The sequence below is a fragment of the Acromyrmex echinatior genome, chromosome 18, assembly GCF_024713525.1.
Source record: "Acromyrmex echinatior isolate Ae372 chromosome 18, ASM2471352v2, whole genome shotgun sequence".
NCBI lineage: Eukaryota > Metazoa > Arthropoda > Insecta > Hymenoptera > Formicidae > Acromyrmex > Acromyrmex echinatior.
Window position 1 is genome coordinate 7,699,717 of NC_141869.1, and position 10,421 is coordinate 7,710,137.

A 10,421-nucleotide genomic window follows, 5' to 3' on the forward strand; every position below is an offset into this window, starting at 1 on the left:
GAAGCGATTGATTTTTACTTATGGATCTAACCAATTGCATTCAGCCGACGAGCAAAGCTGAGTTCTGAAAAAAGTTGTAACCATTTTATAATTCACTATACATATAGATACCGTTCATAAATTTGTTTGCAATATCTTGCACGAAAAGTATTTGAAGTACAATATTTTAATGAAAAAAATCATAAGAAAATTAAAAAAAAATGCGTTTTAAAGAGAAAAGATGGAACTTTATATCGGCTTTAAATTTGAATTTTATCTCCATGACATTTCATTTCCAAATTATATAAAATTAAAAATTGATACTATTTATTATTTTTTAAGATTGTACCTGAATGAAATTTTGAATAAAATTTTACAAATAAACAGAGAGTTTTAAATAGAATTTTTAAGCTCTTCAAAATGCTTTTTAAAAAAATTGATACGATGATTTTTCGTAAAAATATTGAATTTTTTCGTTGTGTAAAATTTTATTGTGTAAGAACTTTTTCTAAAATGTTTTTTAACTTCGAAATTAAAAAGTTGACAGAAAAAAATCAAAAGAGAAAAACGTTTATTATAACATGCTTGATTCATATATTGTAATTTTTTTAAAACCTTTTTCCAATCGTTAATAACTTTTATTAAATTGATCGAAAAAAGTTTTTAAAAAATGTTGAAAAAATTTATAGAAGTAAAATTTTCATATCGAAAGTGCTTCCACTTTTTTTTAATGCCAAAAAAATATATTATAGAAATGCAGGCAACTCAAATTATTGCGGCAGAATGAAAATGCGATGATAGATAAAAAAAGTTTTTAAAGAAAAGACTTGAAAATTGACTGTTCATTTAAATCGTCATTGAAAAACTCATTGAAAAAAAACCATAGCGTAATGATTACAGAAACATTTTAAAAGAAAATATTATGCTGGAAAAATCATTTATTGCTGAAAAAAATAACTTTTTATAACTAGTTACTTTTAGAGTGCGTTCAGACTAAAAGCGTCAGGCGTCAAACAGCGAGTAGTAAACTAATCAGTAAAGCGATACCGGCAGTGGCGTAAAAAATATCGCTTCGCTGATTACTGCTCTGAATGCACCCCTAAGAAAATAAGCGTCGAGCGTCAGCATGAAAAGTCACCTTTATTTGTTATTTGTAACGGAAAAAGTAATTTGTCGATACGTTACAAGTTACTTATTTCTTTTTTCAGCAAATACAATCGGCGAAAAGATATTCTTTAATTCTTTTAAAAAGCCGAATAAGAAAGAAATTTACTTAATTTTACACTTCGAGATGTGATGGAAACCAACACGCCTTGCTTCGTCCTTATGCCAATTTTGAAATATCTCGAATAATATTCGTTCTATCTTCTGGTTTCTTACATCAGAGAAGAGAGTCGGATAAACACTCGATAGATTATTTCGCATCGGCCAAAACGAAAAACACTCGATGGAAGGCTTTCCTCTTGGCAAAGTGACCAGCTCTAAAATAACGAATAGTTTTCTCTCTCTCTCTCTCTCTCTCTCTCTCTGTCTGTCTCTTTCTCTCTTTCTCTTCGCTCTAGAGAGAAAGGAAATGGACAAATCTCCGAGAGAGAAAGAGTGAGAAGGGAAGAGGGGAGGAGAACATTAGAAAGAGTTAGAGGAAGAACAGATGTTGCAAACGCGCTTAAAAATAAAGTCTTACGTCTTGCTGTTCAAGTTCGCTCGCGTGAAGAAATTAGTCAACTTCTTTTTCGAAGGCGAGACAGGGACATTTTGGTCGATCTTTTGGTTTGGTAGAGCCTCGAATTTTTTATAAAGATGAGAGCACGATGGAATGTATGAGGGGGGAACTTCGCACTCGGTAAAACGTGAGAGAGTAAAGGAGAGAAGGAGATCGAGGAGGCGAGATCTCTCGCCTTATAGATAAAGGTTGCCGGACTGTCAAATGTTGCTAGACGCAATCGAAAAATGACGACCACTCACGGCGGCCACATGTACTACGTAATTAAAGTGCCCAAGGACACCAACGATGGCAACGAGAGGTAATTGCATTACATAAGCATCCTCGATAATATCCCATTCTAAATCCACTTCAGAAACTTCGGTTTCTTCTTTGTTTGCGTTCTATTCATATCTGTCGGTCCGCCGCATGAAATGTCACATTCTGAAAGCGTCAGTTTTTATGATTCTTATGGAATCAGTATTCTCCGATAATCATGAATATTGCATAATAGAGCTAGAGATAGTTTTTTTAATACGTTTTTTCAATTCCCACAAGACTTGCACAAGATTTGCATGTTTCATACAGTAAAAAAATTATGAGACCTCGTAGAAAATATTAGGTGTTGGAATTAATTCGTAGCGTTTTACAAGTGATGGGAAGTACTTTCATTAATGTATTTTTTAATGCTCATGTGAAATAAATAACATTCTTTCATTAAAAAACGCTACGAATTAATTCCAACACCTAATAGTAAATTATTAGTTTTTTTAAATTTTATATTTATATAAAAATGTACATGAATTTTATATATACACACTACAGGGTATCTCCAGATTTTCCATACAAATTCTGACAGTATAGGTCATTGTTGTACTTAAAAGTTACAAAAATATAAAATCTGCAATATACTATAAGTAATGTTTCATCTGATGAAGACAAGAGAGAGTATAATATTGGTTAAACAAACATTATTCCGAAAGGAAAATGAATTGTTCAGAAAGATCGATTTCTTCAGTCTCCAAGATCAACAGATCTAACTTTTAGACTTCTATATGTGGAAGACATTGAAAAACAAAGTTTATAAAATACATGTCATGTTAATTAATTAATTTGCAGGCCTGCAAAAATGATACTTTGGAAAGTTCACTGAGATGTAAGAGTGATGTTTCCGACATAATTTTTTGCGCTGACGAATTCAAATCTGGCCACAGAAATTGTTTAGTACGTCAGGATTTTGAGATATTCTAACTTAAAAGTTCAAAAAAGGTCGTTTTTTGATTCAGATTACAATAGCTTTGAAACGTAATGATATTTGTTGATTTGGCAATAAATTCGTCATGGAAAAATCTACAGAAATGCATATTTGTATTTCCCAAAATGATTTTTTACAACAGGAATAAATTGTATTATTGTAATAAATTCCATGTTCTTTAGTAACATCAAACGCTCATTGAAGTGATTTTTTTAACACTTTGTATCAAAGGGTTTTTTCGCTGATTATAAATTTAAAGTCGAAATTTAAACATTCAAATAGTTATAATTATGTCGATTTTTTTAATTTTAACTTTAAATGCGTAATATATAATGTTTTTTTTATATTGGTAGTTATTTAAAAATTATTGTATCTAAATATGACATTTCATGTATATAATTAGTTTGATATTTCTTGTTCATTGTTTCATTCTGCATTTTTTTCTCCATTCTCTTTCATGCATTTTTTTTCTTTCTCTGTTTTATCAACTTCCTTTCTGTCTTCTTCTCATGCCGCTTTTTTTTTCATCACGAGAATAAGCTAAATTTGATCGTCGCGTAACCTTATTCGAACTATACATTGCGTCGGCATTAAAGAGCAAAGAGCGACGTCTCCTCGAAGATCTTCAACTCCTGATTGATTGTATAAACCTAAGAAAGGGTTGTACATTAATCAGAGATTCGCCAAATCTTTAACTAACAATAAGTATACATATACATGTAAATTACGTTCAGCCTAAAATATTTTTTTCTAGGTTCTTTGTAGTTATACAAATTCAATATTGTTCGTTTAAATATAATCTGAGATCCGTTGGATATATTTATGTTACTCATATGAACTATAAAACTTATATTAAATAAATTTTAATCTCAGGTAACATTTATATCAAAGTAAGTGAATTTCTATTTGTGCATATTTTAATTCTGAAATCTAATTTTCTAAAAAAATTTTGCAATCCGTAAAGTCAATTTTTTTATTGCACTGTAATTCGTGGTAATTGCTGTCGCTCCAGCATTCTTTTAAGAAAGAAACGTGAGAAATAAAAGAAACTAAATTGTGTTTCGAATCTTCGTCTTTAGCGAAGTTATCTTGGATTGATCGAATAATCTCAGCAAAACTAACGAAAGAAAAACGGAAGTCGATTGCGATCGATCGCACCATCGGAAATTTGAGTTAGTCCTCGTTTCCTATCCGTCTAGACGTTATTTCAAAATGACCGATTACACAGCCATCTCATTGCGACGAACGTTAACGATAATCCAGGAAATAAGCCATCAAATTTCTCAATAGTATCTAATAATAATATGTAATGACACAATTTCGAACTTACGAATTTGTTATAAATTTCCACATTGGCAGTTAGAGATCAAATTATGTATGTACTTATATGTATAGGATGGCTTGCAACTAATATGTTACCTTTTAAAAACGTGTTACTAATAATTTTGAGGAAAATCCTAATTGAGTGGAAAAGAAACAAAACAATTTTGATAAAAAAAATTTTATTTAAAATACGTTTTTTTTTTTAATTTCGACCTTGTTTTTTTTTTTCTTAAAATTATGTTTCTTTTCAGATATATATATTAAAATAAGTATTTAAATATATATTTTAATAACACAAATAAAAAATAGAATAAAAACGGGCAATTAAGTACATTAATACACGGTAATTGGTGCGAATATCATAAATATTAGGTCATTTAAAAAGTATCCGCGATTTTTTGTTCAATTTTTGAATGAAAAAACCGCGGATACTTTTTAAATGACCCAATACATATATTTCGATCATATCTACTGATCTATTACATAAAATACCAAACTGAACGTTTCAGCTGTATTCAAGCCATCTTCAGCAATCGTAGTAATAATTATTCACAATCTAATGTTCGTAATGTAGTAGAAATCGAGTGCAGTAAGTAAATCTCAACAGATTCCCATGTCTATATGTAACCGTTGCTGCACTCAATTTCTACTACGATACAAATATTAGATTATGAACAATTATTATTATAATTAGGGACTGCTGAAGATGGCTTGAATATAGCCGAAACTGTTTGGTATTTTATATAATAGATGAGTAGATACGATCAAAATATACGTATAATATTCGCACCACGAATTACCGCGTATTAATGCTCTTAATTGCCCGTTTTTTATTCTATTTTTTATTTTATATCTTAATACTTAAATAAGTATTTAAATAAGTATTTAAATTAAACTGGATATAAATAATATTTACTTTTTATTTAAATGTAAACTTAAATAAATTTATTTTATTTAAGTTTACAATTATAAAAAGATTTACTTTAATTAATATTTGAAAAATATTTTAATCATAATTTTCTTAGAACTTTCCAAATTCACATTATAAAAGAATTTAAAATTTCTTCCTGATCAACATCATCTGTGAATTTTACTTTAGATTTCGATATTATCTCACAAATTTCAGACTCTTTAAGTATGCTAGCGCTATCTTGGAAACAATAAATTTTGCAATTTTAAATTATGTACAATATAAATAATTTTTACCGCCCTGCCATTTGTCAATGTATTTCTTTTAAAAATACATATATATTGCATCATATGTACTGAAACTCTTTCGCACGCAATTGAGGTAGCAGATATATAGTTTCAAAAATTGTATAGCTCCTTTTTCAAAGATTTGTGCTTTTATATAGACTACTTCAAAATTTCACCATGTTATTGATGAAATTTTATCAATCGTTTGCCAAAGAAATTGTTGGTTGAAAGAGTTTCTTTATCTTGGAAGTTGGCCAAATCACAAGGATTTTATTTTATTTTTTTTTTCATCTAAATCTGGTATCTTTTTTATCGACTTAAAAATCAACCCTATAATTTTAGTCTAAAAATAAAAACAAATATATTATATATATATATATATATATATATATTAAATATTTATTTATATATATATTAAATATTTATTTTTATGTGTGTGAGTATGTGTGTGTGTGTGTGTGTGTGTGTGTGTGTGTGCGTGTGTGTGTATGTGTATATATCAAGTGTTTCATTTTAAATGATGCATTAAAATATCTCAAAAATGATACGGAAGATTTAAAAAAGTTTCAAACAAAAGTTATGTGACTTTGAGTGGAATATAAGATCATAAGATGATACCAATGATTTGATTTTGATTTGACCTGCTCAAAGTCGAGGAAGAACATTGTGAATTTTTTAAATGGACCCTCCATTTTTCATTACATATTCTCGTAGTTTATTTCAGTTTTATAAAGCTTTTTAAAACATTGTAATAAAATATTTTTTCATTGAGTATTTTTCTCTCTCGAGATATGCTACAAGAATATGAAAAATCGCGGGTTCCATTTAAAAAATTCAAAATGTCCTTGCTCTAACTTTGACATCCAAGATCAAATCCATGTGGATGTACCATCTTGTATTACCCTCGAAGTCACATGACTTTTGTCTGAAACTCTTTCAATTTCACGTGTTCTTTTCGAATTTAGCCTGGGGAGATTAAAATAAAACACTCTGTGTGTATGTGTGTATGTGTGTGTGTGTGTGTGTGTGTGTGTGTGTGTGTGTGTGTGTGTGTGTGTGTGTGTGTGTGTGTGTGTGTGTGTGTGTGTGTGTGTGTGTGTGTGTGTGTGTGTGTGTGTGTGTGTATAAATGTTTTCTCTTATATTGATTCTTTAATATATTTGATAACAGTTTTTAGAATAACAGTTTGCTAAATTTCACAAAAGAAGAATAAACTTTTTTAAGACCGCAAATGTGAATACACAATTGAGTAATTAAAAACTCTTAAAAAACAATCTAAGCTAGATGACCAGAAGTCAGCGTGCATACGTTACTGTGAATAGGTAACAGAGCATTACGGCGCAATTAAGCGCAGTACAATGACGAAGTTAATGTCACGGTCATTGCGCAACGGACACGGCGTGATCGCAATTGAGCACAATTTATTCGTTACGCCCGCAACTGATCGGGTGTCGTCGAATATATGTATAGAGCGACACGTTTAATATTGGAGGATATTAACAATAAAAACTTTTTTTTATACAGGATTAATCTGTTGATTAATCCTTAAATCATGAGCGATACGAATAATCGATATGTATCATTAACGTGGCTACCTTTCTTGACTGGCGATACCTTTACACACATTTTCGATATCGGATGTAAAATAATTGTTTGAAAAAAATACTCGGTACATTCAGTGGCACAAGAGCATTGTCCGCAGAAAGAAGCCAAGTACATTAAAATTTAAAGTTATATTTTAAAAGTACATTATATGCATTAAATTGCATTTATTTAGTATGTGTTTATTAAAAGATGCAGTTTCGATCGTTATGGGCTTTATTTCCTATTGATTATGTATTCACATATACTCGTACATACAGTCTAATAAGATTCTTATTGATTATATCACGTTGCCTGAAATAAAAACATTTTTTTTTCACACATATACTAATTACTACGAAGAATATTACTAAGACCTCGGTGATCTAAAGGCTTAAAAGGTTCGTATAGAATGTAAGAGATTCGAATTCGATTCCCGGCCGAATATTTTCCACATTAAATTTATTTACAGATTTTCAGCACATTAACATCTCTTTAACAGGATGTCTGATTGAGCATCAAATTATTAAATTGCTTATCAATTTAATTTGTAATATCATATCACTATAGTAGTTCAGTTGCGTTTTTAAGTCCGGAAAATCAATTCGGCGCGCAATGACTACATATGTATATAAATCCATATAGAAATTATTTAAATATCTAAGATCCAGCTTCGACCATTATAGACTTTAATTTTTATTTGTTGTATATTTATTTATCGATCAAAAATTAAACATACGGTATCTATACTCTTATTATAGAGATTTTTTTTAACCTAGAATAAAACTTACTAATGCCATCACTATTAAACAACTACGAACATTTTGTTCTTCGAACACTTTCCTTTCACATAAAGAAAGATTATTTATACTGACCGTAATCTGTAAGAATAAACCAATCACAGTCGAATGAGAGGGAAATAATCGATTACAATTGATCAATTCTTACAGATTACGGCCAATATAAATAATCCTTAACTCTGACGACATTACGCTCCATTTAGCACTCGCGAGTTTTAAATTTGTTTGTTTAACATTTGAAATAACAAAGATGAAATGATTCTATGAGCATTGCGACCGTCAAGTGGAACTCACCCCAAATCGAAATGCACGTATAATATTTTCAGAGAAATCCAATAAAAGTCTGAAAATTTCAGAGAAAACTTTTCGAGAAAAATCGTGCGCACTCTCATGATAAGTAATATAGATTCGGAAATGTTATGATATAAATTTCTACGTGAAATAACAAATTTGTGGTGCTTACTAAACCAATTCAACTTTTGTCTTAAAAGGAGACAAGAGATTTCTGATTAAATTGAAAGCGAAAAAAATTTGCGAAAATTTATTTCAAGGAAAGAAACATAAATGGACATAATTCTCTATTTTGGTGTTATTTTTATTACTATATATTTGAAATATAGAAAATTAATTTGTAATACAAAATTTTTTGAAAATATGGAAATTTTCTGCATGTGTCATTGAAAATAGGCTGGAAAATTTCGATTTTTACCATGATTCCATGAATTCTGAAGAAGTGAAACTATGTCTGTATTATTTCTTTTACTGAAATATAGTCGCTTTCGTCTTTAACGTAATCATACGAATCCCCTTTTAAAAAATGTGAACTTGATTTATAAAATTAATGTAAGTTTCTAAATAACTATATTTAGAAATTTTAATTGGATTTCTATCAAGTCGAGTTGTTTATTTTCCTGATTATAATAACATAAATAGGTCAATATCGATAATCCTAGTCTTACGCTCTGTTGCTTCAAAAGTTTTCATTAAGCTGACTATATTAAGAAAGAAAATGCCTGAGTGCACAAAATGACGCTTGGACGAGTAAAATAAATGTTAAGTTGCGATTGTTGAAAGAAATTGCATAATTAAATCGTTTGTTTAACAGTGTTAATTATTAATGTGACAAAAATTTACTGTTGCATTAATATGTGATTTGTTCAATTTTATATTTTTTAAAATAATAATCAGTCAGTGTCTCTTATATACATATATACATCAAAGTTTTGTTTCTAGTGTGTACGATCTTTTACATTGTATCAAGAAATTCTCGTGCTAGAAATTCTATCGTGCTAGAAAACGTTTTTCATGTAAAATGCAATTTTTATGTAGCGAGATCCATCATTAAGATATCAACCAGAAGCACGTATCATTATAGCGATATTATCAAATATAGGATGATTCATAAGTGACATAAGAAACGTTTTATATATATATACGAGCATGTATATATATATATATATATATATATATATATATATATATAAAATAAAGAGTTTACTTTTATAAATATGAGATAAATAAATAATTAAAAATTTTATATCATTTCATAAAAATTTCATTCTTAAATTTAAATAAGAAATCTAGTATTTTATATATGTATATATATATATATATAAAATACTAGATTTCTTATTTAAATTTAAGAATAAAATTTTTATGAAATGATATAAAATTTTTAATTATTTATTTATCTCATATTTATAGAAGTAAACTCTTTAATACATGAAATTCAAATGCACACAGAATAAAAGAGGCATATAACAACAGTATTTGATAAGTTCGGTTTTAGAAAGATATGCGATGTATTCAACGTATAGTTGAAAAGTAATGATTTGCATTGAATTGCAATGCAAGTAATTATCTGATCAAAAAATTTCAATATCTTGTCACCGTGAATTATTTAAACGAAAAGAAATTAAGATTAAATGCGATAATGCTTTCTGATTTTAGTACGGACAGCGGCTGGGATAATCCGTTCAGACCGGATGGCGATCTCTCCCGGGAAGCCGATGAGATCGTCGAACTTATAAAGGGTGGGAAACCGATCACGCCGACTCCGGGTCAGAACGCGCCGCCGTTACCAGGATGCGATGGCAAATCAGGTGATTCGAGTACCAGCCCGCTTCTTAAATCTGCGAATTGTCACGCTAACTCGTCACCGAGGCCCGGTCAGGAGAATGGTAGTGCACGAAGTGGCACTCCTTCGAAAACTGCCGGCAACCAACCTGTTAACGAAAAGGTGAGGTGTTGACGAAAAGGATGTACTCACTGCTCGATACAATGACTTGTTCAATTTTTACTTCTAACGCTAATTTTTAATTTGATAGTACAATGTTTGTATTTAAATAAAAAATAAATACATTAAAAAATCTCTAAGAGTCGATGCAAGATATTGTTGCGAATTATTTATTTTATATAATAATACAACAAATGGTTTACGTTTTGATCTATACTGGAAAAATATTTGTAATTACATAATTATGTTGGGTTTTTTTTAATATTGCAATGGAAAATTACAGATTATATTAATTTTACATGCAATATATATTTATAAGATTCCATTGAACATGAAATTTTACATACA

The 10,421-nt window shown here is 29.4% G+C and overlaps 1 protein-coding gene across 10 annotated transcripts in view; it reads left to right on the forward strand.

Annotated features, from left to right (window-relative positions):
- Nucleotides 1-10,421, forward strand: part of LOC105144769 (uncharacterized) — an 80,821-nt gene that overhangs the window by 63,023 nt on the left and 7,377 nt on the right. For all 10 annotated transcript variants that reach the window (XM_011053899.2, XM_087415799.1, XM_087415800.1 and 7 more), the window contains one exon: nt 9,788-10,076. In XM_011053899.2, the coding sequence (XP_011052201.1) occupies nt 9,788-10,076 (289 nt within the window). The remainder of the gene's footprint in view (nt 1-9,787; nt 10,077-10,421) is intronic.